The following is a 27,521-nucleotide window of genomic DNA, read 5'->3' as shown; positions in this document are numbered from 1 at the left end:
ATCATAAAAAACAGTGCTTTATTTTCTTGACTTCCTGCAGTAAACAAATTGTGGCATATCAAAAACAGAAAATCACAGCAAGCAAAGAGGCCGAGAGTATCTCATACTGTCCATATAAAAAAACAAATGTGTGTAAACATCCCTGTCAAACATTTACAATATGTACAAAATGTGTTTTATTATGTGATAGTCCTTTTCTCCCACAATCTGTTGAGCTGGTTTCCTACCATGGTCTCCACACAGAGTCTGAGGTGGCCTGTGATGCAACAGGTGACATGTGATGGCTGTTTTGTGCACTCAGAGGCACGAGAGTCGCGCTGGGAACAAGAAACGCAAACTGTCCATCCGGCGTTGGCACAACCTGGCAGCCACTGTAGAGCTTCATCACTTCTGGGGAAACCTGCATTGCTGAGGCAGCTCTGCAAGGCATCTGAGGGGCAGAAGCCGCTGGAATCTGTGTGACGGTCTGTCCGAATCCAAGTGTTCCTGGAGGAGGTCCATAAACATTCACAGCACTGATTTGGGTCACGCAGACCGCCAGGTGGCTGAGGAGGCGAGTCCTCACCTCTGTGTTCACCCCTTCGCAGGTGGACAGGAAACGGGTGACCTCTCCAACACACTCACTGAACCCAGCTCTGTATTTACCCAGGACAGAAGGGTCTATGTTCACAGCAGCTGCAGGAGAAAACACACATATACATCAAGATAGATAGATAGATAGAGTATGGGATAAAATATACTGTGGAACATTAAGAGGTTAAGGTTAATTTAAATGATTATTCATGCAGTCCATGTCTGTGAAATCAGCTCTTAAGGGCAAATGCACACAGCTGTGGGTGGGCAATAAATCTTGTAGACCGTGGGAACATCTAAAGTTAGAGAGCCTACTGGGCTGACTGTTACATACCAGTGATCTGAAGTCTCTGCAGGTTCCTGAGGTGCTTCACAGTCATCTCTAATATGTCTGCCTTTTCCAATTTGGAGTGTCTGGAGCTCTAAACATGCAAAAATCACCATTCAGTTCTAGGTTTGCCCATGATAATTAACAATCCATAGGCTATTAAATAGGCAGTAATCTGTGCGTGTCCTTACGTCTTTCTTGAGTGCATCCAGGATAAGGGTCTTCAGCTGGCCCAGGCTCTCGTTGATGCGCGCACGTCTCCGCTTTTCCATGATTGGTTTGGAGGACTTGAGAGAAAAAATACATTTGAGGTGTTATGATAGGTAACACAACGAGTAGTAAACAAATAAACAAACGTTCAGACAGGTTACCTTTCTGTTCTCTGCCCCAGACCGGAGTTTGTCGGGTGTGCAGTAGCCACTTGCCGGTGTAGCAACCCCGGCAGATGGAGATGTTCTGTCCGCTGTGCTGGTTGGCATCTTCAGGTTTGCAGTCAAAAAAGAAGAGTGGCACGGCTGAAACAAATACTTTGTCGGTAGCAGAAGTGCTGCACGACAACTCCAGTGAGTCCAGTGAAGTCAGTCCCGCCGGGTCCTGGCTGCGCTCAGAGTTTTCAGTTGACAAATGTTGTGATCGACGACCACTGCGCTGCTGTTTCCACCGCCGCGGCTCATATTTATAGAGCCCGGGGCTGCACGCGAGCGGCTCGTGTGTGAGTTCCCCGGTTCCTGCCGTCTGTCCTGTCTGTCAGATGCTGCGGGACCGATGTGCAGAGCCAGGTGAACGTACGGGGCGTGTGGGCCAGGCCGCTGCAGCGGTCAGTGGTGCAGCCTGCAGGGTTCGTTTAATCTGCTGCTGAAGCAAATATGATACTTTGCCTGCCCATTTAAAAAACACCTTTCAGCAGCTGCAACGACCAGGGTACTTCCCTGAAATGCATCAGCGATCATTCCTTTAGTCGGTTTGGTGATTTAATCAGTTGTTTTTTGTCATAATAATACAAATTCCCGGTTTGGTTTTACAAATAAATTGTCTCTCTTCCGAGTTGCATCCTTTCAGATGGTGTTGTTTTCTTGTTTTGGCCTTGACCATATTAATGTAGTTCAATATATACGCAGAAAGGGGCTTCTGTCATCAGTTTATTGAGTAAATTATTAATTGACTATTAACACAACAAGTTTAACAATTTAATAGTCTTCTGATCATTTGTGTCTCTGTACAATTATCAAATTTAATTGTGTGAAAATAATGATTTTTTAAACCTTTTTTCTCAACAACTACTCATCATAACAGACTCTGTTTTTTATTTGCATCAGTTGGCAGACAAACAGCAGCACAGGGAAGATTCAAGCTACATGTATGGAAAAAAAAATTATGAACGTGGAATTAAAAAATCATACAACTGTGATTAATAATGTAATTTATCATAGTCCAGTTAAATGGGAAATTGTTCTTCCTCTGCAACAAAATTTGTTTATTTTATTGTTTCGCATTTTGTTAAAATTGCATATGTCAAAAGCTGTCTAGGAAATTATTTCACTGTCTATCCAGTTGTAGGTGTGTTTGTATTTTGGGTCTGTGCGTATGCACACACACGCGTACACACCTCTCAGGGCGTCACTCATGCTGCATAAACCTCATCCTCTGACACACTTCAGACCTGATGTCCAGTGAAGAAGAAAGTTTGTGACACACTCAGTTGTCCACTCACTACCATGAACGCTGACATCTCCTGTCTGTGGGCAGAAAATGAGCCTGAGGAGCTTATTAAAACCTGTCAGACAATAAATAACAATAAAAAGGCCTTGGTGACACATGAAAGGATATAACAAGTGTTTATCTCTATTAGGCAACTGCATCTTTTTTGTGAGAAATCTGAACCTGAACTACCATATTCAGGTAAAAATGTGTTCTTTCATCTGATTAAACCAAAAAGCAGTTTAATTTGTAGTGCTTTCTTTATAATAATAACATTTGGTATTGCTTTTTGAAGTGCTTTTTGAAAATTGTTAGATTTTATGATAATCAGCTGACAGAGACAAATCTTCAGTAAATATTCTGAGGGGGAGAGTCCAGCACCTGAGCCTGAATAATAAATCTTTAGCATACATGTAGCAGTGTCACAAGAAAAAAACATAAAAGAAATATACAAAAATTATAGAAATATGTGGTAAAGCTTAATTTTCATATGGATTCCTCTCACTTTGCCAATATTGCTAGATTAAATTTAGAAGTGCACCTTGTTTTTGATGGCTGAAAATTGGAGGTAGTGTCCCAGGTTGCAGAGATTTGTCCAAATATAACCATCAAATCACAAAATATTTTAAGGGACAAACCAGCAGGACTGCAAACTGCAGGACAGAAACTTGCTGTTCCTTTGTATTCATGCTGTGAAGTCAAGACAACCTTTTATATGTTCATCTTCAGGCATGTATGCCATATGTATATCTATGTGTATGTATTTGGCTGTTTTCTAATTCCTCTTCCTGCTTCCTGACATTAAAACATTTGATTCCACTGCAAATTTCATGATATTGCTTTTAATATAAAATACTCTAGAAAGTAATTCTGACTCTGATATTCATTATCATAAGGAGTAGTATGATTACAGTAAATGTCACAATAAAACCTTTTAGCTTTTCCAGAAAATGCTAAAAACCCTTAACCTTTCCGTGCATAATTTATTAGACCTTTCTTACTAAGAATCATGTCCAGTATCTACAGTATGTGACGAACCACTCAAATACAGATATACTGAATGTTGCTTGTAACACTGATACTGTATATGTATTCACCTCTGCTGCCGCTCTCCTCTGTGATAAACCCATCTATGGCTTCCTCTCTGTGTGAGCAACGTCAAGCGCCACTCACATCTTGACTTGAGCCAATATACTGGTATGGTATCAAGTCAAACCTCCAGCCAAATGATTCTGGCCTGTTTTATAACCGGTTATAATATTAGCTGTCAAATCTATGGCCTTGTTGTTTTGCTGTATCTGCTTCCCACTCATTTGCACTGACCATCTCCCACTTCATCCACATTCCTTGGATCACAACAAAGAGCTCAGTTAATCTTCTAACTGTACATTTTAACAAGATGCTCCTTTGAAACAGCTCACGGTCCCTCAACAGAGCAGATGACAGGGTTTCCGGAAAAGAGGCTGTGCAACAGTAAATTACACCCCATCAGTTCTGTTTTCACTGATCCTGCTGCTCTGCTACATACAACCAGTTATTGTGTGGATGGAGGTGTAGACAGCACAGAATCTTGATCTGTATCAGGGTGGGAACCCAGGGATGGAAGGCCACAGGGACACACAGAGGTATTAGAAGGGCCATCAAGGGACGTGTTGCTGGGAATCATAAGCTAAGGGGAACAAGCACAGGATTATTTTTGGTTTTGTTCTGTATTTTTAACAACATTCTGATATATTTGCAAAATATTTCAATACATCTGTCTTCCTCAGGGATAGAGCAATAAAGCCCAGGACTTAAAAGGTAAAGACTGAGATAGTTTCAGTGTGATCCTCAAGATATATTAGAAATAGGTACAAAGAACAAATTAATTACATGAAAAACAACAAATTGTTTCAGCCATTTCAGATTGCAGAAAAAGTATCAAAAACCAAAATATAAAAATGATTAAAATATGTTTTCAAATAATACCAATCTTTACATTTTATAATATCTTTAAAATATATTCATTATATAAAATCAAGCAGGACCCTTTTGTGCTAAGACTGTCTCTGTATTGTCTGGCAGGTTTACCTAAGATAGAAGACTCTATGTCCTCAGTGTAAAATCACATTATTATACAGTAGATGAGACCTGTTACCTGGGTTAAATTCTGTCTTACTTTACCATCTGCAGAGATAAAATGATATATTGCAAGGTAAAATCATCAAAAGGTCAAGCCACAGTAGGTACATTTAGATAAACCTCTTTGCACTGGGCAGTTACACAAATGGTCACTTCCCAGTTGCCACACTCCTCTCCATCTTCACCTGGTGTGAAGGCTGTGGCTCCTTTCTCCTCCACCTAGCCACCGCTGCAATGTGGGCAGTGAAATGACCATCGTCATCATCAGATACTGTGAGGGTTCTCTTTCATCTGCTTGTATGAAAACATCTCAGGCCAGGAGTGGAGAGCACAGACAGAGGAGATCACTTAAACATCTCATCCAGCACTCCGCTCACTCTGCGTCGCTCCTTTTCCCTTTGAATCCCCGCTTAAAGAAGTAACTGGAGGGGGGCAGTCCCATAGCAACTCCCAGCCCCTGGCTCTGCACGCCTTTTGTCCCCCTCCCCAACAGCAGTTTCTGCTCCAGCAGCCTTAGACAAGGCTTCCATTAATTGCAGGCCTGTGTGGAATACATGTGGGACAATGGGCCCAACAGAGTGTCCGGCCCCCAGACAAGGCTGGAAACAAGTGGTACAGGAATCCGGCAGAATAGACTCGTCCTGGCTGATGTCACTGAATACATTTACCTACCTCAGCGTGCATTCACTCTGCGCTTTGTTTTATTTGGACAAAAAAAGAAGGGGTAGGGGGATGCAGCAGTATCAATGGAGAAGAGAAGCTGGAGGAAGGGGGGACTGGTTGTCATGGTGATGTGCTGAATTAAAAAATATGGTCGAATTTAACAGAGGCAGAGATGTAAAAAGGGTAGAGGGCATTAGATTAAATCCTGCATGAGATAAGAGACGACTGAAAACAGAGGTTCAGTTTTTTCAGCGCATTCAGCTCTGTTTATACGGCAATACAGAGCGGATAAAGGAGCGGGAGATTAAGTGACTCATCTAGGCTCATGTTTGTCAACAACAACCTGAGCGGTTTCAAGTCAGCTTATTCCAAGTCAGTACACCAGCCACGGAGGAAATGCTCAGCTATGGCACAAGAAGCTGCGGAGGAAAAGGGGGACCATGGCAACTGGTATTTCACCATAACAACCTGCCATCTGTCACCTAACGTGGTGGGTTCTTTCGTAAAAAAAAAAATAAAAAAAAGCCAGCATTTAGATCTTCAACTTGGAGGCAAAGGCAATGAGACTGAAGTCTTATTGAACTCTGGGTCTCTCCTTTGAAAAGGGAACCCAGTCATCGCCTTATCCCTCATCAAATTGAAAAACGCTTTTAGAGATTCGAAGAGAGGCCTCACATTTAATTTTTAAAACCCAGACATGAAAGTGTTCCTACACCACATTCAGCAGTGAAAATTCTTTAAAGGACTAGTTAGCATGTAGATTATATGCATTTCAGTGCATTGTCAAAGTATCTACGTGTATTTACATGTTAATATGTTCAAGGATACTATCATCTTGAAAAGGTGTTGGGGGAGGTTGGTTAGCTCTCTAGTTTCTCTCTGTGGACCATGGGAATGTGTGTGGTTTTTTTTTTTTGTGCCATCAAGGTTCAAACACATTCCTTTAAGGCCACAGATATTATGAGCATCAATCCCCTGCAGCAAAAACAACCTCTAAACCTATGTATCCTGGCTATAAAATGAGGCTTTTGTCCATAAAGATACTGTAATTTAGTTAGTTTAAATGAGATTATACTGCTTCTGATGAATAAAGATTATAGAGTTGTTCTGTTTAAACAAGCATCAAGCCAGAAAGCTTCCCTCCACAAGACCCCTGCTGATGCTGTGCCATGTGGTGATGCTTGTCCTTATCCAAGATTAGTCCATATCCATGAGTGTGTTTGCGTTGGGATTTATGAATGTGAAGATGGTCCATTCTTGCCACTCAAGATAACTCACAAGACCAGAGTTTTGGCCACTTATGCTGTGAATGCAGCCTGGGGGATGCCCTTTCAGCACTCAAGGACCGCTGGCTGAGTCCCCTTCACACAGCAGATCAGCCTCACTTGGGAAAAAGTCCAGTCTCTTCACAGGCAGAGCTGTCCTCAGGGATGCTGCTTTCCTTGTCCCAGGGCCTCCCTTCTTCACCTGCCGGCTTAGCGCTCATCACTTATGCACATAATCCGTGGTTAGTGCATGTGATCCAGCAGCTCAGGCCCAGGCCCCTGGCCCCCGAGCCTCCCCTGCTCACATGCTTGCTGGGTGGCTCCTGGGTGGCCATGACAACTCTCATCTTCTCATGACAGTTAGGCTTCAGTCATGGCTCTAAGTCCCTCTTCTGTCTCCCTGTTTGCTGTTTTCTGTCTCCTAAAGCCCTCCTCTGTTTGTGTGCTGTTCCCATCTCCTTTCTCCATTTTGCTGCTTTCATGTGTTGGGGAAACAGGCTTTAACTCTGCAACAGTGTGGCATCTTCAGGAGCCACAAAAGTGTATCAATGTTGATTCTAGTCTTACTGCAGATGGTGGGAAGCCCTGACCTCAGTTTATTGTGAGTCTGATCTGTGAACTGAGACTGTAAGGTACATTTGTACCCTTCTTTTCACTGTGGTCACTGCAGACCTGTGAGTGCAGATCACCTTACGCCGACACAACACTACTGCCTCAACCATTAGTTTGAGTAAAGGGCTAAATATGGTGCAGGCCCTCGGGGGAGAGTGAGAGAAGCAAGCTGGTGATGTTGTGTGGGCCCACACCAACAAGTGTCACAGTGATTCGAGCCGGTCCTCCCCCTGTGTGAATGCCATGTGAGAGGCGGCTCATCCATGCCCCTGCTACCTCCGCACAAGGCCCTCCATTGACTTCTAACCTGTTGAGGGACCATGACAGACAAAGACCCGTGGGGCAGGGCCCGTCCCTGCAACAAGCCTGTGAACAAACGTTAACACGGCTGCAACTGTCCACCCCCTGAATCATTGAATTTATTGACCAACCACAGAGCCCATTCATTCATGGAAGGACTGATAAAGGAAGGGGGACAGGGATGCCACGAAGGCCTAGGGAAGGAGCCCATGCTAAAGGGACAGGAGGGAGAAGAAAGGCTTTGTGACTGTCTGGTGGGTCACAGACCTTTTACCATACGTGGGCGCCTTTGTGTCATCTGTAAAGTGAAGCCAACCGTAAGTGAACATCAGGTTGGCCTTGTGTCTTGACTACTAATCAAGAGAAGTGTCCAGTACCTTTAGAGAAGCTGTAGCCAATTGACATCTGCTTTTCAACTTTGTGAAGAATGAGTGAATGCACGTGTGTGCAGGCTTGTAACAGACACATCGAGAAACCATGCGGTGCAGAGAAGTGTGTTACAGTGGCAGTTTGGGTTTGATCACTCTGTGGGAGCTGATGTATATAAAGAACCAGTAAACAAAGACTGAATCTTGAAAATGCACAACTTAGACAAAAAAGAAAAAAGCATGGGTAAAAGAGAAAGGAGATGAAGTCAAAAATGTTTGAAACAGCACACATCTGATCACAAGACTGAGAAAACCTTTTTCAAAAAGTAGCTGGCTGTGAGGAAGAAAGGCTGTGTGTTTTAGCTTCTTTAGATCCTTCCACCACTCTCCATCTGTTCCTCTACTGATACAAAAGAAATACAGCAGAGTACACAAAAACCCATACTGGTTAGTGGAGAGGCAACACTATCACCGAAACCACATTGCAAACACTGATCGAAAGCAAGACAACCCGGCTCTGTACACATCAGTGTTTACTGAAAAGATGATCTGTATGTCAGGGAGGCGCACATGAATTCATGATGCCTTCCCATTCTCATCATGAATATTCCCAAAAAGGCTCTTCCCTGATCTGTGGGAGATTCTTTTCTTTTTGGTACAAGTGAAGACCCCCTTCGCTTATTCACAGTCCCCCCTAAATCCACCCATTCACTGCCTATAGGCCCTGATCTCCACATGAAATGATACCCCTTTTTCTCCTCCACTCTCGCCCCTTTAAGCGCCCATATGCCAGGCAGAGAGGAGGCTGGGAAAGCTCATAATTGATCAGTGAGTCTTGGCTGAAAAAAGTGTGACCAAGGTCAGCCCCCCACGAAGCACGCAAGAGTGGCTTAATATACAGATTTATTGGGAAATGTAATGGGACTTCTGCAGAGAAAGCACAGGGATATTCACTGACAGACACCAACACAGTTTTGGCACATTGTAGTACAAATTCTGTATTACAATTTTCAGAAACACATTCCCTTTAAATACATTGGGCGGCTGTGGCTCAGGAGGTAGGGCGGTTGTCCGCTAACCCAAAGGTCAGCAGTTTGAGTCCTGTTCTCCCCAGTCCACATGTCCGTGTCCTTAGGCAAGACACTGAACCCCAAGTTGCTCTCAGTGGCCAGAGCAGGGACAGTGCCACTGTCGGTGTGTGTGTGTGTGTGTGTGTGTGTGTGTGTTGGCGCTGCAGATGGCTGCCTTGGTTCTGTACCAGAAACAAATACCATGTGTGTAACATACTTGGCCAATAAAAGTGATTAAAGATTAACATCTCTTTTTTGCAATAGAGAGATTTTCACAAATTTCATTTTGCATGCTTTACTAGAAAAATGTATACAACAGCTAAAAAAAAAAATTTCAAAAAAATTACATAAAATGTTAAAAATTGTCACAACCGCATCTCGTGATATATTTTGCTTTAATTAATTAAAACAATATTATCCAATACAGTGTCTTAGTAATGTTAAGTGCCATAGTCAGTGCAACATTGAATTAAAAAAGAAATTCATATTTTGATTAAAAGAACATTTCAAAATGCATCTGAGGGAAACTGAAATGTTTCATTTTGATTTTCTTATTTGCTCACAGTCTCTCTTACCACACAGACTAACACTCACAGTGGGACTGGAAATAAAATAAAGAAACACAAGGACAAATTTCTGCTTCTCTCTTCCACAGGAAGAATTTCAACCAAAGCAATGCTAAGATAGAAATGCAGCAGTGTCATGGCTTCTGTCTTAGAAATACAACATCACCTAGGTTCTTCAAACTGCAAAAAGAAACGTTTTCTCTCATGTTTCTCTGAATCCATATGACCTAATGCAGTTGTATTACTTTTTTATTTTAGCAGCAGCTAATGTTAGTAGTAGACTGTTTTCATTTAGTGAAGTGGAATTCATTCAGTGTTTTTAGGCCTTAATAGTGACAAGTGAATGAGAAAAACAGCAGCTGAACACTGTCGCTGTGCAACATATCTGATTCTTTCTTCTGTCCCAGACTGGCAACGAAATATGCCACAGCTCTTCACATATTTCAAGTACTCTATTTGGCCAGACAGTAAAAACTGTTCCAAACAATGAAAAGACTTGTATGACACTCGTATGACACTCATATAACTTATTCAACGTCCAGTGAAGGTCCGTTTCATAGGCAGTCAACTGAATGACAGTCGCGTGATTGAGATGTCCACTCACCTTAAAGGAATAGCTCGACATTCTGGAAAATATTTCCTGAGTGTTAGTTAGATACAAACATTATACCACTTTGCCTGAATGCTAAATATGAATCTATAGTTGCTTGCTGCTTTCCTTGTCCCAGGGCCTCCCTTCAGGCCTGTTAGCTTAGCATCACACAAAGCCTGGAGTCTAGTCACAGCAGTGTTAATTCTGTCAGGAAGAAATATGATTTTTTTTAAAAAGTGCGTTGACCTCTTTTTTTTGGGATGAAAAACAAGACCAAATAAAAAGTAACATTTGATAAAGAACTATGATGAAATGTTTTATATTTTTTGTCTGTGAAATTCTAATGTGAAAGAAATAAACTGATGTGAATTAATTACCATCTTAATCCTCAGTCTTATTAAATGACCTGTCACATCTGTGGAATCACAAACTAGCTCCTGATGAATAAAACTGGGAGCAAGTGAGTGAAACATGGGTGAATCCAACTTCTGCACCCACGTTTCCCTCATTTGTATCTTTTCCTTGCATTTTAGTCCACCCACATAAGAAGCAAGGAGAAACTGCAAGGAGAGCGGAACGAGGAAACATGTTTTGACTGACGTGAGATGCCCTTTCTTCAATCCTTCGTGTGAAGAGTCTAATTACAAACTGATTTCCGATAAAGGGGCATTTCACTTCACAACAGACTTCCGTGAAGGATACACTCATATATCCTCGTTAAAGCTCCTTCAGGCGCGGTGGTTAGCGCTGTTGCCTCACAGCAAGCAGGTTCTGGGTTCGAGCCCCGGCCAACCTGGGGCCTTTCTGTGCGGAGTTTGCATGTTCTCCCCATGCTTGCGTGGGTTCTCTCCGGGTGCTTCGGCTTCCTCCCACAGTCCAAAGACCTGCAGCATAGGTTGATTGGTGTCTCTAAATTGCCCGTAGGAGTGCTTGTGTGTGTGAGTGGTTGTTCGTCTGTGTGTTGGCCCTGCGATGGGCTGGCGACCTGTCCAGGGTGTACCCCGCCTTTCGCCCGCAGCTGGCTGGGATTGGCTCCAGCCCCCCGTGACCCCGATTGGGACTAAGCAGTTTAGAAAATGGATGGATGGATGGAAGCTCCTTCAGGCAGCTTCCTTGTTCTTCAGAGCAGAAATGAGAGCTTTGGGACATCCTTCTTCGTGGCATACCAGAACGACTTCCGGGTCAAAAGGGGATTGACGACTAATAAATTAAGGTAATTAAGATTCCCTAGCCTTTATACCTTATACCTAACCTATGGAGTTAATCCCAATTCTCTTAATTGCATCCATATTTCCCTTACTTGTGTCTCAGTCCTGACCACACAAAGTATGAGGGAAAGATGCAAGGAGAAAATGCAAGGATTTGAGGAAACACGTTTCTACAGACATGAGACATCCTGTCCTCTGATACTTCATCTTCAGCAAAGAAACAATAACTGATTTACAATAAAGAACATGTCAGTTTATAAAGGACTTCCATGAAGCATGCAGTCATGTATCCTCAGTCATATCCCCTGCAGGTAGTTGCCTCACTCCTCAGAAGAGAAACCAGAGCTTTGGGATGTCCTTCAAGATGGTGGACCAGAACAACTTCAGATTCAGTTAATGAATGATAAAATAAGAGAACTGGGATTTACCCTATGGGCACTGTGTGAATATAAATAAGTGGTCGTTTCCACAAACCTCATGACAGATGAGAACACCACCTATAATCATGGTGACACACAATAAGGATGGTGACAGCTGTAGCGCCAAATTGCTCAGAAGATATAAACTTTGAAAATGCAGGATAAAAATGACAAACTAGCTTAAAATTAGCAGCTGCTGGCCGAAACTTCATATATAACATACAGACATGAGGGTGGTAATGTGAATAATTGTTGGTAGGTAGGTAGAACTTTATTGATCCCACAGTGGGGAAATTCCAGTGTTCCAGCAGCAGTAAAGGACAAAACCTTTAACTATTCCTTTAACAGAGGCCATTGGCTCAAGTTTCAGTAGCATAACGCAACAGTGCGGCTAAAATCCAAGTGCCTATTTTGATGAGGTGAATCAAAATGAAAGAAAACTTTATGTATGAGCAGCTTACAGTGTCAGTTGTTGCACTTTAAGGCTTTGCTTTCATGAAACTCCTGGATTGGTCACTGGTGTCCAGCAGTATCCACATCTCGCAAACATCATCTCCAGCCAACTCAGCATGCAGGCTTGTTGGGTTTTAGTTTTAGTCTGTGCAGTAGTTTGCTTGTTGGTTATATTGGTGTCAGAGGGTAGTGGAGATGTGGGACTGTGGATCACTGGCATAGGTGACAGTGAAAGGTTTCGGGGGCCAGTTGGTGTCATCCTGCAGCTTCAGAGCCAGGTGCATGTAGCACATCTTTGGGGGCTTGTTTCTCCGACACAACAACCGGGAGAGGAAAAGCGAGCCCCAGCGATCAATGGCTTCCTGAGAACACGAAGTAGAAACATCAGACATAAAACACAAATTAATGAGCCTGTGTTTAAGCTATTTATACATTATCTCTGCTAAATAAATGAGTGAGCATCCTCAGAATCAGATTTCTGTGGTTATGTGACCAGAACACACATGTAAATTTGTTTATACTGCAAACAGTGACATACTTTAATTTTTACTGTTTAGAATCTGACCTTTAAGAAAACAGAGTTCTAAGTTACAACAATGCAGCTATTTCTACATTCAACAGATTAATTTTTTTCATGCATGACAAGTGTTTCATAATAAACAGTTTTTGCAACACTAGTGACACTGTCAGCTGAAAACTGTTAAATAATGTATATGTAAGAAAAACATTTCCTCTAGATAACCTAGAGTATCACTTTTGTCACAGTATATTCTTACAGGATTTTAACACAGGGTTTTCCCTAGATTTTCAGACGGCTTGGTGTGAGTTTGAAATTATTAGAAGGAAATTCTAACATAGTTGTAAGAAAACTGAATATCAACTAACTAGCTTCCTTGACCAACCTCACTTAGCTACGTAGTTCAGTATGTGTTAGCTCTGTTAGCAATTTATTTATTAGTAAAACAGGCTACATCCTGCTATCTCTATTGTTACCATTCACAAGAATTACTCCTTAACAAAAAGTTATAGCCCGATTCAATTACTCTTTGCGAAGGCTGACCTTATTGATGGCTATAACTATCTGAGTTGATGGTACAGAGAAACATCCTGTCAGCTCTTTGATTAGTTTGGCAATGCTGCCAGTCACACAATCGTTCGTCCAAACACTGATGATTGAAGGTCATTCCTGTTGCCGTGTCATTTTGAAATCAAGTCCCCTCTTATTTTTCAGCACATATAACTCACCATGGTTTTTACATTCGTTCCAATATGTCGCCTTTTTACATTCATTTGGCTTAGGCGCGCCGCAAAAACACTTAGGTGCTGCACCTAAGTGTTTTTGTGGTAGGGAAAACCCTGTAACATGTGAAACAGATCAACAAAGGAAAAGATTCATGAAAGCAAGAGAATCAGAGCTAAGAGATAAAGGAAAGGCACCACTAGTACTGACACTCTGAGAAAAGACAAAACAAAGTGTACTCAAAAGCTTCCCAACCTGAGGTGTGTCAGCAGAGGAGGACTCTGTGGGGTGATTTAACCCCTGATTGCCTCTGACAACCAGTCTCCACAGCATGATGTCAAAGATCACAATCTACGGGAGATTTCAGTGGGAACTTGAGAATCAGCCGATCAGACGTGACAGGGAGGATGAAGATTGTGTTACAGCCACAAAAAGCACAGGACAGAAAACACTAAGACCTAATAAAATGATTCAATGATTTAGCTCATCAGGCGATGATGTACTAATAAGCACCGATTCAGCCGGGGAAGAAATCAATGCAAATCACAGTTTTAAATGAAGAATGCTCAGTCACAGAGAGCTGGTACGGTATGACATCTCTAAAGCTTACCTCCAGCAGGAAGGACACAGCCACATTCACTGTGACAATGATGACCAGCATAATGCGCCAGTCTTGAGGAATACACACGATCTGAGGGGAGTAGGATGAGCAGTGAATACAAAAACACACAGTTTCCATCAACTTCAAACAAAATTAAAATGCAGTTTACATCCAGGAAGTTGTCGATGGCAGGAACGGGGTGCAGCATGATGAAGAGGAGAAACGTATACAGGCTGGTACAGGACAGCATGAAGAGCCCTTAGGAAATAAACATATAGAAATTTGGTCCAACAACATTATAGAGTTGTTTTCAACAAGAACAGCATCCACACATATATGGGACTGTATTAGCACCACGAGTAAGTGTAAATGTGTGCACTACACTCACATTGAAGTGATAATCAGAATTACTGCCTTGCAGTTTTTTTCTGCTCAAAAGTCAAGTTCACAGGAACGGGACAGACATGAGGAAACAGTAAGCTTGACCTTTGATCTCTGACCACCAAAAACTAATCAGTTCATCTTTGAGCAGGAGTTCCTGAGCTGTGGCGTTCACGATTATGGGACGGAAACAACCCAAAAACATGATGCCCCTGGCTGTGGCTGGTATGGACGCATGAAAACTCTATTTAGACAAGGATCTGATCATTCAGGTAAATTAACTATAATTTGGAAAACATTAAAATTGTAGCTAAAAGTCCATAGGAACTGAACTGACTTTTTAAAAATCATTTTAAAAGAAATATATACCTTAAAAATGTAAAACTTAAAAACCATTTCAGTGATATATAAAATACCACACTTCAGAATGTGGCTGGCAAATTCAAATCCATTCTGCACTGACACTAAGCTCGCTGAGAAAAGCAGCTCTTCGACAATACAAAACAAGCCTTACAGTTCTTGTAGCTTGGCTGTCTGAAGGGCTTTCCCTTTGAGAAGACGACGGCCACGGCCAAGTACTGGAAGCAGGAGACGTAAAAGACGGTGGTGTTTTCATAGTTCCTGATATTTTTGGGGTCACGAGGGGCTGTTACATTCAGGCCGGAAGAGAGAGCGGAAACATTGCAGGCACTGCAGGAGAAGACAGGACAGAGGAATCAGTACAGACAGCTAAACCTCTGAAAAGCTGTGCATTCATAAGAACCAGAAAAAATAAACCAAAAGCAAATGTACAGTGTCACTGTTTTCAGACCTTTACTGACCAGCTTACATTGTGTATGATGTGTGATGGACAGTTATTATTTTGTGTCTAAAATTTATTTTAAAAAAGGCTGTAGAAAGGCAGGAGAAAAACCTAAGACAATTTATACAACTTTGTGCCTTCATACAAGATAAGGACCAAGACAGAGGATTCACTTCATCATGTTCAACCATTGGTTTAATATCAAGTAAGAAGGAATGTACAGAGGCGGCAGCAACAAAGCAGAACAGGGCAGGACACTGAAGCACTTCATTTCCAACATGTCACTCACTTTGACTGAGGTGTCCATATCTCATACCAGCTTTGCTGTTGCACTAAAAGGAAGGCTAGGACCTGAAAGAGCATACAGATGAGGATCTGGGTCAGAACTGAGCAGAGGAGCGGGCCTGAGATCAGACCGGACGGTGGACGACGACACACCAGCTCCTTCCACGCTGGGTTCAGACTCACTGAAGACCAGAAAACAAGCACCATCACTGAGCTGCTTTCCAGAGGTCACTGTCATACATAACTGCTTTCGCCTTTCACCCACCCCATCCCTCAAAGTCAAACAGAGCTTCATGCTACTCACTTGTAAAGACAATGACGAGAATGATGGCCATGTCAATGAAGAGAAACTGGAAATCTCCCAAGTTGCTGAGAATCTACAGTATCAAAAAAGGTGATGACAAATAAACAATCGCACAGCAGCGGATGAATGGACCTAGAACCTCTGTATAAGTAACAGTCACACTTCAGCTGCAGTGCAGATTAATGCAACCACATTATGTCACAGTCCAACTACTTTACCGACACTTTCCCTAGGAACAAAACAATGTGCCACTCTGTGGTCACTGCCTTTGTTTCACAGCCAGTGGAGTATGAACCCCCATATCTTTTTAAACCCGACGCTGGCTTCTACTTGTAAATATCAGGGTTTTAACGCACTGGCAAGCTAATAAAACGTGTAGCTTAAACAGCAATTTGAACAGACTTTTATTTAACCCAAAACTCCATGTAATTGATTTTTACCCTGTTTAAATCAATGCGACTCAAATAATACAATTTGGAACAAAGTGTAAGAATGAGAAACAGAACTGTGTTTACCGAGTAGAGCAAGGTGACACTCAGGTACTGGATGATGCTGTAGAGCGCCATAAACTTGAATACGCAGAAGGACGTGATGAGGGCAGCCCGACCCTCCCTGTGGAAGGTGAGAAGGTCAGAGATGATCAGAAAGCTCATAAAACAGTTCAGTTTGCAACAAATGCTACAAGAAAAACTGAAAATGCATCATTCATTCCTGTTGTAATTTATTTCAGTCAACCCTATGAATTAGTTATGAGTGTATATAACGGTGTGGTTTATCATGATGAACGGTGAGAGATGACGGCCTTATTACACCCACGTGGGTCCAGCTAGAACTGGTCTGGAGAGGTTTGCACATTTTGGTAAATTTCTGCAATGTGTTGTCTCTTCTGGCTGATATTCCTGAAATTCATGGAAGACCCTCAGGAGCACAGTGGGGCGTTGTACCTGATGAGGTTGGGGACACAGGAGATGTTTGAGGTGGAGGAAGTGAAGGGTGAAGCAACAGAAGCCTCCAGCTCTGACAGAGAAATCCCACTGTGAGCTTTCTTCAGAGCCTGGGACAGATGGATAACATCAGTATGAATCACATGAAAATAGAAATAACAAGAGGTGAAATACTGAGTTTTAACTGAGCTACTTGATTGTGTGAGAATATTTCACTCCACTATAGATACTAGTTACTTTGAAAGTTTGACATTCAACACATTATGCTTAATAAACGTATAAAAACAGTCATTTGTTAGCATTTTAATTGCCCAACAATATATAGAGAAGGCTTACATGTACCATTCACATAATTTAGTCTATGTAAAAGCCTTAATTGTTGTATCCATTTTTCTGCACAGACACTATAAGCTGCTCTACAAAGGTGGCATTAGGGGTGCAAAAGCTTTAATCTTCTGGCATCATGATGATCAAAAGTACCAGCACTAAAAACTAAATACATTTTTAATACATTTATAATGGCTGCCTATTAAGCCTTTTGCTTTTTTTTTTTAAATTACAATACAAGTCACCTTTACACAAATTCCTTAATTTTACAATGTAACTTCTGCTTTTACATAAAAGTTAATGTTACAATGCACATTAAATATCTTGTTAAGCAGCTAAAAATAACAAAATCACAACACGTGACAGTGAAGGTTTAATCCGGGTCTGGGCCTCCAATAGGGAAGTTAAGGGGAAATTTAAGGGAAACATATATTACAATACTGAGATGTTTTCTCAGGTTTTGCACCTTTTAATGTCGACTCAATTATCAACGACAGTATAAAGACTCTTTCAAACACAGTCTGACTTGTAAAATCTTTACTCTGTTTGTGAAAATGCTCTAAAGGGACATTTTACAGTTTTTTTTTTCTCATCTAGACCACCAATATACACTATAATCTGTCAGATCAGATCTGATGAGAGCACACCGGCCACTCTATGCTCTGCAGCACTTCCACCAGCTGGGTCTTCTGCTCTGGCAACTGTAGAGGGCTTCACAAACAAATGCAAGGGGCGATGACGGCCATGGCCATATAGCCATCAAGAAATTTATACCCTGGTTATGATGTGTGCATCTAAATGAATCCAATTCATACTTACACCACAGTCATTAGCACCATCACCACACATCCCAACAATGTAACTGGAAAGTAAACACAGTTGGATAAAGGTAAATATTTGCCACTGATGATGATGATGCTCTAAAATCGCAAGGTCTCCAACTAATTGAAATAAACAGACAATAAAAACTAAGCCACAAAATCAACAAGAGACTCACTCTATGCTCTGCAGCACTTCCACCAGCTGAGTCTTCTGGTCTGGAGACATGCGGGCAAACACAGTGGATCTCAGCATGAGCTGCAGCAGCCCCATGTGGAGAGAAAGAGGATTACCACGGCATCCAGTCAGCATGAAGCCAGAAGAGCAGCAAGACAGAAACCACCAGGAGCTACGACTATTTATCTGCTTCCCCTAATGTTTAAGAATCTTTGTCTGAGTATGTAGATGTTTATGTGCCAAAGACAGGCTTGTACCTTCTGGACAAGTTGAGGGAAGTGCTCGGTGATGACACTGAAGGCTCGGCCACTGACAGCGAAGTGATAGTTTTGTTCCTGTGGAGTCTGCTGCTTCTCATATATCCCTTTGCCCAGGTCGATCTCCACAGTCTGGAGGAGAGGGGATGAGTCAGAACACCAGAAAACTGAATCATACCATTTATCTTTCATTCATTCATCCTTTGCATAGGGTGGTCCAATGACCTGTAGATAAAAAATAAGGACAAACATTGTGCCAACAGTGGATACATTTAAACCCAATAAAAATGGGTCAATAAAAGAGATAAGGGTAAAACAGCAACCACAGCAAGGACCTAACCAGTAACACATAGATTTCACCAAAAAACAGGATAAAAAAAAGCGTAATTATATTGACCATGATTGATTTATAAAATCAACAAAAAGGTAAAACATCCCAGGGGGTGAATACTTTTTAGAGGCACTGTAGATGTTTAAATCCACTGAGAGACTCTTACACAAAGCTTGTTTGAGTGTTTTTTCCAAACTCTGCTGTGTGTATTTCTTTTTTGTTTGTTCAGATATTTAAGAACAATTTTGCTTAAACTGGGAAGAGAAAAGATACTTGAATATGCGTCTGACACTTGTTAAAGCAAACAGTAGAGCAGCCAAATAAAGAACTGTCTTAATCAGTCATGAGAGCACCAGATCAAGTGTCAGGGAAGCCGATCACACACTATCATAATTATCCCTTACTGTTTTATTCATTAAATCAGTAGGACTGAGACTTTGGCCCAATCCCATTTCTTATTTTTTTACCCCTACCCCCTCATTTTTGAGTCAACCCTCAAAACGGAGTTATAAGGAGCAGTGGTTGAAATCTTCCCCTATGAAATGGGACAACCCTTCAAGACCTCTATGCCTCATCGGTAGTTGATGATGATGGTCAACTAAACAGATTCAACGAGTTGTTGTTGCTGTCTTCTGCTGTGGTGATTTCTTTTGCCCTTTAAGTATGAGTTAGTGTTTGTCAATAGCAAATAGAAATGGAAGGATAGGAACATGTTTTTGACACCAGAGAATACTGGTGGATTTGTTTGAGGTGTGCCGCACTGACTGCACATAAATTTTGTTGTAGTTAGCCTCATAACACTTGGTTTTGAGTCCGCTTCTGAAAACCCTCTGTCTGAAGGGCCGTGTAGCTCAACCACTTCACCCTACCCCTCCATCCTAAGGACAATCAGGACACCCCTACTGTACCACTACATGTGAACGGACAGGCAGGGCAAAGTGGTAGGGGCAAGGGGTGAATTGGGACTGGGCCTTTGACTCACCTGACTGTCCTTGGCAGTCTGAGTAATGTTTTCTGTGTAATGCCACGTGATACTAGCAGGGTGGGCATCTTTAGGAGGCACAGCATCTGCTATAATGACCTTCTCATGTGCAGGCACCATCCCGCAGTCTCGAGCTACCGATATGGCTGTCAACATGTTGTCACCTAACAGATGACACAGGAGAAAGAAGCAAAATGAGGATGTGCTGATACAAAAACATCATTTCAGCCACAAATAAATGACTAAATTCACTAAGCTGGGTTACCTGTAACCATCAAAGTGCGGATATTAGCTTGTCGTAACTGATGTAAAACCCCTGCCGTCTCATCTTTTATTTTGTTCTGCATGATGATCAAACCAAGGAACTCCATGTTGGTCTCTATTAGGTCCCTAAAAGCAACATATCATCCATTTTAAAAATAAAGCAACATTTATTTGTCACTAATACTTGTATGAAGTCACTGTATAGATTCAGATGTCAGGGGATCAGTGAAGGGAACCCACAACAAAGAACCTAACTCATTTTATTGCAGCACACTGAAGAGTTTTCATTCTCTTCGTTGGCATTCTGGTTTTGTGCTACCATCCTCATTCACATCTGCTTTACTTAATGACTTTCTATATTTATCAGAATGACAACAGCCATTCAGGAACAGGCAGGACATTGCTTCTCATCCAGTAGTCATGTGGGCTTGGAAGTCTTGCTAAATAGCCAACTAAATCATTAATACTAATGTCTATGATTGCTGGCAAGTCATGTCACTCTAATTAACACTCAAACCTTATTCTGTGGCTGTGTTGCATTATGATATGAACCCGGTTTCCAGAAATGTTAGGACATTCTCCAAAATGCAATTACAAGCTAAAATCTGTGATTTGTTCATTTGCTTGAACCTTTATTTCACTGACAAAAGTATAAAGAAAAGGCCTGGATTGTTTTCACTGACCAACTTAATTGCATTTTGTAAATATAAACAAATTCAGAACTTGTGATAGAATTTGAGTACTTTCCAAAACACTCCCGAGCCCATGTGGCTGTATTCATCATGGTAGGCTGACAGTTTCTCATGCAGTGCCTCCTAAGGACTCTAAGGTAACGCACATTCAACAGTGGTTTTCACCCTTGGCCTTTACACCGTGAGATTTCCCCAGAGTCCCTGAATCTTTTCACAGTATTATGTACTGTAGATGGTGAAAGACCTGAATTGTTTGCAAGTTTGCCTTGAAAAATATTCTTGATTGATTCTTGATTTACAATTCTCTCATGTCGTTTGACACAAAGTGGTGAGCAATGACCCATCCTTGACTGTGAAGGTTGAGCCTTTGGGTCAATGCTCTTTTTATACCCAGTCATGATACTCTCACCTGTTACTAACTGACCTGCTAACTTTGGAACCTTCCAGAACGGTGTTACTGAAATATTCTACAACCTTTTGAGTCTTAAGCAATTAAGTTGGTCAGAGAAAACATTGAAAACCTTTCCTTTGTACTTTTGTCAGTTAAATAAAAGTTAAAGTGAATTAACAAATCACAGATTTTAGTTTTTATTGCATTTTGGAAAATGCCCATACTTTTCTGTAAATGGTGCTTGTAGGTCGATGCTACTGTTTGTGAAAAACGGATGTTTTTAATGCCTTTTCTGTGGCGGGTTTCTCCCTGCATGTTGCTGTGGATGCAAAACAGTGAGTCAAGCAAATAGTATGTAGTTTGGGACTGAGAGTCCTGGCATTTGCTCATGTTTTAGATAACAGGAACATTTTCTACTCCACTGTGGCAGATACTGGGAGATGACATCATTTGATCTGTTTGTCCAGTTATCAGAACTAAGTCTGCCAACATCAAAATGTCCATAGGTTTCATTAGTAATGTTAATTTTTAACAGTTACAGAATTTAGAGTGGGATGTTTCAGTACACTCCCCATCAGCAGCCAAATGTACTGTGGACAGTGTTATCTTTGGATGCAGGTGTACCTGCTGAGGCTCTGGACTTTGTGCCAGGAAAGTTTGGACTCCAGTTGTCGATGTGCCAAGGCAATGACCCTAAAGCCTTTCCTGGTGTAGGTCTCCAGAGTCTCTGTAAAAGTCTGTGGGACTGTAGACAAGGACAGACCCAAATCAGTCTAGTTCTTTAGATGATATTTGTTTAACAAGGACGAGAACAAAGATACTGAAGGATCTTTTTATTTTATTGTCCTTTGTATCCATCCCAACCTTAGGCATGCAGGATAGGTTTCTGACCTGTGTGCTGTTTACAGAGGCTGGCCACAATCTCTGGTGCTCCTTTCAAGTAGGCCTCCATGTATTTTCCTCCCAACCTCCTGACCACCACGCTCATCCTCTGCAGCGCCGAGGAGAAAGGGAACTGACGCATGATACCAATCTCACAGGACTGATGAGCAAAGGTCACATGTTGCACATGTACATGGTAATTATGAACAAAATCGTCAAATCTAGGTTTTCAGAATTTAAAAGAACTGTTTGACATTTTGGAAAATATGCCTTTTTAATTCTTTTCTTGCTGAGAAGAAGACAGACACTGCTCTTAAAGACTAAATATAAAAACACAGAATGGAGCTGATTAGCTTAGCTTGGTATAAAGGCTACTCTGGTAAACAATAAACTCACCAACCAGCTAATATAGCTATCTTTGGCCAGAGCCAGCTGGTCACCTGTTTCCAGTCTTTATGCTAAGTTAAGCTAACTTCTCATTTCTCAGCAAGAAACTGAAAAATTGTATTTCTCAAAATGTGAAACTATTTTCTTTAAAACGTTTCATAAAAAAGGCCAACTTACTGATAATTCAGGCAGCTCCTGTAAAAAAAGGATTGAATCATATAATTCTGAGATCAGGCAAGAAATCAGGAATATATTTCTTTTTAGCCATGACCAAACTGATGGAACTATACCGTGTTCTGAGTTATTTCACTGTTTTGATTTGCTGTGGGGACGGCGTGCTGTGGAGGTCGCACAACTGTGGGCATTATGAGATCGTGGAGTGCAGTTTCCTCTTCTGTGGGCTCCTCTAGGATCTAAACAAAAATAACATTGCATAATAATATCTCAATAACTCCTTGAGCTTATAGATTCAATCACGTCAAGCCTGGTGTGAACAAAAATCAACTGTAGTCCCGACATCCTCTTGAAAGGAAGAGGAATTTTCTACTGTTCGCCCTGGAGTATCCATGGCACCAGACTTTAACAGGTTCAGCCAACTTGCTCTGCCAAAGCAAAGCACGTGGTGCTGTATAATTCATGTACACACTGGTACCCATGCTAGCTGTGGCGCCTGTGACTTAGCATGCTGGGTGTAAACACTGATCGCTGTCTCCTTACCCAGCCTGTAGCCCTGAACATCTTAAGGTCTAAAGGGTCGCCGGAGAGTTTGCCCTCGATCTTGGTCAGTGAGTGGCAGGTTGTCATGCAGGCCACAAATGTGGAGTTCACCAGACTTTCTTTAGCTGCGTTGGGCTCTGGTGGAAAAAAGCTGTAATGGAGAGCGAGGATCTGACTCAACAATCGGACTGTGGTTATGACAGGAGCAAACCACATATACATTAAGTATGATGTTGTAAAACAAAGTCTTACAAGTGCTCTTGTGCTTACTAAGGACATCATGTGAAATCACTACAAAAATATTCTGACAGACAAGAATCCTTTTTCCAGAGAGAGAGTGAAAAACATAAACATCCACAGAACATAGTGTTATGCAATATCATACAGAAATGTCACATTTCCATGAAGACAGAATGCAAAAAAACTGTCACAGTTTAAAGAATCCAAACATTTGTTTTTCTACATTTGTTCCAATTGCTGTCATCACATCTCTCCAGGCTTTTAAAGCACAACATTTTTGTGGTTACTCTCAGGAAACTGACACAGATTTGTTTGCAAATACAAGAGGCTCTCTCTTACATGCCATCTTCTGCCCTCTGAATACCCCACAGGTCCAAACCATCCTCAGTCAGAGTACCAGTCTGAAGGAAAAACATAAACATATATCAATGCTCAGGAAGCTGCTGCATGAATCCTGTCTGAGAGCGGGAAATCAGTCTCAACAGCCCAAAACTTTGGGACGGACATGCATTGAGTCCTACTTTATATTACACTAAATGCATTTAATGAACATTCTTAACCTCTTACCTAAATCTGTTTTCTGATATAACTTGTAACTACTATAAAAGTAGGAATAATGCATGTATTGGTGTGCAGGGCGGTGACAGACAGACGAAAGTGCCTCTGAAGCCAGTGCAGCCAGTCACAGCAGCTTAGCCTAAGCAAATACAGTGTGGACAGAATGGTGTTGCCTGTCATGGGGCCCAGCGGATTTATGAGGGCACAGGCTGAAACTCACTGTGAGGCCCAGTGAAAACACCATTGAACATGAATACTGGGCTTCCCTAGGAATGCTCTACCAGGTTTAGGCACATTTCACTAAACCAGCAAGCAAGAGGCTTCCATTCTAACCTGTTAATGTAGCAACATACTGAAAAGTTCATGACTATAACCTAAAAAATAAAACGACTAAGCTTCTTAAAACATACTGTGCGGATAGAAACAGCTTCCTCTGACTATAGATTGTATAGGATGCTTTCCAAGAGATCCAATACCAGAGCATTAACAGACAATAAATGCAGCACTGCCCTCCAGACATCATGATTCAGTTTAATTTATGATCTTGAAGGTCAGAAAACCATGAAGTCAGTTTGTCATGAGACATTGCGCTTGGACTGAAGGTGGATTTGGATGCTTCAAAACTAATCTTAATGCATTCTGAGCAGTGAAAGTTAAGCATGGTTCCTAGACACAATCCTGACATGCTTGTTAAATTTTTACTGAATTCTTAACAAGAAAACAAAATCACACTGGAAGAAATGACAACTGCAGTTGAAGCTACCTTGTCAAAACAGACCAGGTTAAGCTGACCGCACACATTGATCCTTTGGGGACTGATGCAAAAGATGCCGACCCGCTTCAGGCGCCGCTGAGCGTACATAATACCAGCTGTCATGGCTGCCGGTAAGGCTGGGGGCACGGTGATGGTGAAAATGTCCAGCGATTCAACGATGATGGTTCTTGCTGGAACCTGGATGAGATTGAGATCACTGACTAAAATTTAGCACATTTAGACATTTACATCTCCTCTGCTAGAGCAGTGATACCTTGTTCATGATACTGAGGACGATGGTGTAGATGAAGCCAATCCCTGCCACCCCCACCAGACACAGCAGGAACATGTAGGCATCCCGGTACAGCTTGAAGTCTGTGGGTTTAGGGTAGAGGATGGAGCGCACGAGCTGGCCTTTCTCTGTACTGAAGCCTGTGGGAACACACCAGTAATGACAGATGATTAAATCACACATTTGTTCATTAGATTTGGTCATTTATTGTGCCATATCTTAGTTAGTGTGTGGATGTGTGCAGCAGTATGAACAAGCTAACTTTATACACAAGGTAAACTGAAGGGAATCCACCACCAGTTTGTTTATGCAACAGAAGGTTTTCATCACCAAGGCCATAAGAAGTTACTGCAACTCTGTTTTTCCTCTTTCCCACCTGTTCTGACCACAACAGCTGTCACCAGTTCACCAGTATAGAAGCGGGTCTGGATAACATGGGTGCCACAGAAAAGGGTGTATCTCTTGTGCTCCTCTGTATTGTAGCTACTGGCTGCCTCTTCACCTGAACTGGGTAGACTGGTCTTGGTGACAGGCACACTCTCTCCTGCAGATCCACAGACATCCAATTAAAAAGAACACATCACTAGCTGAGCTGCATACATGAAGGCCATGTATAAAAATACAGCTTTTTGACCAAAAATCAGTCGCAATTCATAGTTTTTAAGTCTTAAGATACCGTTTTAAAAGATATACCAACATACAATATTGCAAAAAACAATACTACTACTATAGTACTGCACTTATTTGGTGAGCCAATATATAACAAAGTTCTACTTTGACCTCCTTGGGTCTCAAACTGTTTAGTTTAAACCAAGTTTAGAAAGGAAATGAAACTACAAGCAACTGAGAAATCTGACATGTGACAAGGAGACAACTCGACACAAGTGTGACAAGGAGACAACTCGACACAAGCCATAAAAGGATGGCAACCACAGGTTTAAACTTTGACAATATACTGTATTGTATTGTAAAAGCGCATCTATATATTTTAATGTAAGATTTTAATCTGAAAAATAACTCCACCTGTCACATAAATGCAGTGCAGTAAAAAGTACAATATACAGAAGCAGGTGGCGGCCAAATAAAAACACCACCTGTCAGCATGCTTTCATTTACAATGCAGGTTCCGCTGAGGAGTACGGCGTCACAGGACATGATCATTCCATTCGCTGGAATAATGATGACATCACCGGGCACAAGCTCTGTCGACAAGGCCTCTTCGATATCTGAGATCAACGGTGAGAAAGAAGAAACTGAAGATGATATCAGCTCTCTGTGGGCAATCATGAGGACACCATTGGAGATCAATAATTCATGTATTACTGGACAGGAAGATAAGGGGGGGTGGCTTAGTAACAGCCTTAAAACATTACACATTACACAACACATTTTAGAAAACACCAGTCATGCAGGATTGATCAAACAGCACTCCTACCTTCACCAACACGCAGATCTATTTTATAACCAAGAAGGAAAACATACTTTTATTTCCTCTGCACACTGAAACACGGACCACACTGTGAGTTGCGACCATGTCATGTAGCTTCACATATTGCTGAAATGAGAACGCCACAGATTCGTAGATAAAATGAGAAAATACTTCTGTACACACAGAAATGGACAAGATGTTGTGAACAGACTTTTCTGTAAAGATCATTACTGTACTTTCTTTACATCAGCTGCATATCAGCTCACTCTACAATCTTCCAATGACTCACCTTTTTAATCGTATACAGCGAGGCAGCTATTGAAATGACAGACATTAATACTATGGTTGCAGCGTAGTAGTAGTAGCCCTCTATGCTCCACAGGATAACGCTGAAGAGCTGGAAGATGTAGAAAGGATTCAAGACCTGTCAGAGAAAGAAATAGAGCAAGCATTGATGATATTGTTACTAGTTTTAAAAAAAAGCCCTTTATGAATAGATCAAAATCAAGGACCGTGACGTTGCCCTGCATGGCGCAGCCAGGGCCCCACCCTGGAGCCAGGCCCGGGGTTGGGGCTTGAATGCGAGCGCCTGGTGGCCAGGCCTCCCCTCACAGGGCCCGGCCAGGCTTAGCCTGAACGAGCGACGTGGGGACGTCCTCCCGTCGGCCCACCACCTGCAGGAGGATCTGTAAGGGGCTGGTGCACATTGGAATGGGCAGCAGTTGAAGGCAAGGGCCCCGACAACCTGCTCTCTGGACACGGAGATTAGCCCTGGGGACATGGAATGTCACCTTGCTGGTGGGGAAGGAGTCCGAGTTTATGAGGTACCGGCTAGAGATAGTCAGGCTCGCCTCCATGCACAGCTTGGGCTCTGGAACCTTACTCCTTGAGAGAGGTTGGACTCTCTACTACTCTGGAGTTGCCCACGGTGAGAGGCGATGTGCTGGTGTGGGCTTGCTCATAGCCCCCCACCTTAGCCGCCATGTGTTGGAGTTCACCCCAGTGAATGAGAGGGTCGTTTCCCTGCACCTTCGGTTTGGGGATAGGTCTCTCACTGTCGTTTGTGCCTACGGGCCAAATGGCAGTGTGGAGTACCCGGCCTTCTTGGAGTCTCTGGGAAGGTGCTGGAAAACGCTCTGACTGGGGACTCTGTTGTTCTACTGGGGGACTTCAACGCTCACGTGGGCAGCGACAGTGACACCTGGAAGGGCATGATTGGAAGGAACGCA

At 42.1% G+C, this 27,521-nt stretch overlaps 2 protein-coding genes across 5 annotated transcripts in view; both read right to left on the bottom strand.

Moving 5' to 3' along the window:
• Nucleotides 1–17: 17 nt before the first annotated feature.
• Nucleotides 18–1,599, bottom strand: LOC109951964 (transcription factor HES-1-B-like). Its single transcript, XM_020586762.1, has 4 exons — nucleotides 1,273–1,599; nucleotides 1,093–1,188; nucleotides 908–995; nucleotides 18–675 (listed from the first exon to the last, which is right to left on the bottom strand). The coding sequence occupies exons 1-4, from the start codon at nucleotides 1,378–1,380 to the stop codon at nucleotides 224–226; spliced, it is 744 nt and encodes a 247-aa protein (XP_020442418.1). The 5' UTR covers nucleotides 1,381–1,599; the 3' UTR covers nucleotides 18–223.
• Nucleotides 1,600–11,205: 9,606 nt separating this feature from the next.
• The window catches only part of LOC109951972 (probable cation-transporting ATPase 13A3), a 24,481-nt gene continuing 8,165 nt past the window's right edge, over nucleotides 11,206–27,521 (bottom strand). Inside the window, exons 8-33 of one of the 4 annotated variants that reach the window (XM_020586772.1) lie at nucleotides 26,582–26,716; nucleotides 26,346–26,418; nucleotides 25,958–26,089; nucleotides 25,240–25,407; nucleotides 24,846–25,003; nucleotides 24,581–24,769; nucleotides 23,599–23,660; nucleotides 23,020–23,170; nucleotides 22,593–22,715; nucleotides 22,480–22,497; nucleotides 21,925–22,075; nucleotides 21,658–21,778; nucleotides 19,952–20,076; nucleotides 19,687–19,850; nucleotides 18,374–18,505; nucleotides 18,118–18,197; nucleotides 17,940–17,982; nucleotides 16,794–16,903; nucleotides 16,365–16,461; nucleotides 15,850–15,922; nucleotides 15,550–15,727; nucleotides 14,973–15,148; nucleotides 14,247–14,335; nucleotides 14,087–14,167; nucleotides 13,732–13,827; nucleotides 11,206–12,598 (exon numbers count right to left, since the gene is read on the bottom strand). In XM_020586772.1, the coding sequence (XP_020442428.1) occupies nucleotides 12,416–12,598; nucleotides 13,732–13,827; nucleotides 14,087–14,167; nucleotides 14,247–14,335; nucleotides 14,973–15,148; nucleotides 15,550–15,727; nucleotides 15,850–15,922; nucleotides 16,365–16,461; nucleotides 16,794–16,903; nucleotides 17,940–17,982; nucleotides 18,118–18,197; nucleotides 18,374–18,505; nucleotides 19,687–19,850; nucleotides 19,952–20,076; nucleotides 21,658–21,778; nucleotides 21,925–22,075; nucleotides 22,480–22,497; nucleotides 22,593–22,715; nucleotides 23,020–23,170; nucleotides 23,599–23,660; nucleotides 24,581–24,769; nucleotides 24,846–25,003; nucleotides 25,240–25,407; nucleotides 25,958–26,089; nucleotides 26,346–26,418; nucleotides 26,582–26,716 (3,108 nt within the window). In that variant the 3' untranslated portion in view covers nucleotides 11,206–12,415. Of the gene's footprint in view, nucleotides 12,599–13,731; nucleotides 13,850–14,086; nucleotides 14,168–14,246; nucleotides 14,336–14,972; nucleotides 15,149–15,549; nucleotides 15,728–15,849; nucleotides 15,923–16,364; nucleotides 16,462–16,793; nucleotides 16,904–17,939; nucleotides 17,983–18,117; nucleotides 18,198–18,373; nucleotides 18,506–19,686; nucleotides 19,851–19,951; nucleotides 20,077–21,657; nucleotides 21,779–21,924; nucleotides 22,076–22,479; nucleotides 22,498–22,592; nucleotides 22,716–23,019; nucleotides 23,171–23,598; nucleotides 23,661–24,580; nucleotides 24,770–24,845; nucleotides 25,004–25,239; nucleotides 25,408–25,957; nucleotides 26,090–26,345; nucleotides 26,419–26,581; nucleotides 26,717–27,521 lie in introns of those variants that run through there. The other 3 variants (XM_020586774.1, XM_020586775.1, XM_020586776.1) reach the window with 3 other exon arrangements.

Source organism: Monopterus albus, unplaced genomic scaffold (assembly GCF_001952655.1).
Source record: "Monopterus albus unplaced genomic scaffold, M_albus_1.0 scaffold420.1, whole genome shotgun sequence".
Lineage (NCBI taxonomy): Eukaryota > Metazoa > Chordata > Actinopteri > Synbranchiformes > Synbranchidae > Monopterus > Monopterus albus.
Note: the sequence above shows the minus strand (reverse complement) of the source record. Positions and strands in the feature narration are given on the sequence as shown.